Below are 1,273 nucleotides of genomic sequence, written 5' to 3' on the forward strand. Positions count from 1 at the left end.
GGGACTCCATCTGCCCGGAGCCTGGTAGCAGGAGACTCCGCAGATTTCCTGAGCTTCATCCGAGCTCTGATGCTGGGGTCCTGGCAGCGGCCTTTCCCTCCATAAGGGACGGCCTGCTTTTCTGCATGTGAGAACGCTTCCGCCTCTTACAATACAAGGTTTGATTTCACATGTGTCAGCGGGAGGCACAGACTCATAAGAATAGAGATTCCCCCGGGGAAACAGATGGAGAAGAATCCCCGGGCAACAGTTAGAAACCAGCCCTTAAACTACTCCTGCACCTGCTCCTCCGTGTCAGTCATGAGCTCCCTGGTTCCAGTCCGCCCCCTGTTGCCCGGCCCCAGCCCTGCGAGGGAGGTTTGTGTCTAGGCTCCCACTCACTTCCCCTCACTGTGTCTCTCGCACAGTAATACACGGCCGTGTCCTCGACTTTCAGACTGTCCATTTGTAGATACACTGTGTTCTTGGCATTGTCTCTGGAGATGGTGAATCGGCCCTTCACGGAGTCTGTGTAGTACTTGGTACTACCACCAGTACTAATGTACGCGACCCACTGCAGGCCCTTCCCTGGAGCCTGGCGGATCCAATTCATGTTATAATTGCTGAAGGTGAATCCAGAGGCTGCACAGGAGAGTCTCAGGGACCCCCCAGGCTGCCTCAGGCCTCCCCCGGACGCCACCAGCTGCACCTCACACTGGACACCTGCAAACACAGAGACACCCTTGTCAGGAAACCGTCACACATGTCCACTGTTTCTCTCACTCATGACCATTCACATGCACTTTCTCTCCATAAAATGACCTTTTAAAACAGCAACAAGGAAAATCCAGCCCAGCACAGACTCCATGGGGACTCCTCTGCGTTCAGTCCAGATCACTGAATGGGGACACCTGGTATGCCAGGGTTGGGACTCCTCTCCCAGAGCTGCAGGGTTGGGGCTGGGCTGGTTTTCATTAGCTGAGGGAGGGCCCTATTTGCATATTCTCCTTCTATATAGCAAACTATGGGGTTGGATGACTTCAGAGGGACCAGTGATTCAGAGCAGATGTAACTGTTCTGGGGAATTTGATGGCAATGATGGCATTTGGGAAACCATCATTTCTCATTATGTGATTGTGCTGAGCTAAACCCTTAATTCCCACTGTCTTATTCATGGTTACATATGCACACCAACCATGTGAGGTAGATGTCAACACTACCTTTATTGAACAGATGTAAAAAGGCAAACAGCTGTTCACTGGGATCTGTGAGGTGTAAAACATAATTTAGTAGG

The 1,273-nt window shown here is 51.7% G+C and overlaps 1 gene segment (V, D, J or C); it reads right to left on the bottom strand.

Annotated features, from left to right (window-relative positions):
- Window positions 1-381: 381 nt before the first annotated feature.
- On the bottom strand, window positions 382-847 carry LOC103213621 (the record flags this gene model as incomplete). The annotated part of the segment is given in 2 exon segments: window positions 382-702; window positions 802-847. Coding segments are annotated over 2 exon segments (367 nt in total), but the record flags the coding sequence as incomplete, so codon positions are not given.
- Window positions 848-1,273: the final 426 nt, after the last annotated feature.

Source organism: Orycteropus afer, unplaced genomic scaffold (genome assembly GCF_000298275.1).
Source record: "Orycteropus afer afer isolate SDZICR_OR568_19922 unplaced genomic scaffold, OryAfe1.0 scaffold19084, whole genome shotgun sequence".
NCBI classification, from domain to species: domain Eukaryota; kingdom Metazoa; phylum Chordata; class Mammalia; order Tubulidentata; family Orycteropodidae; genus Orycteropus; species Orycteropus afer.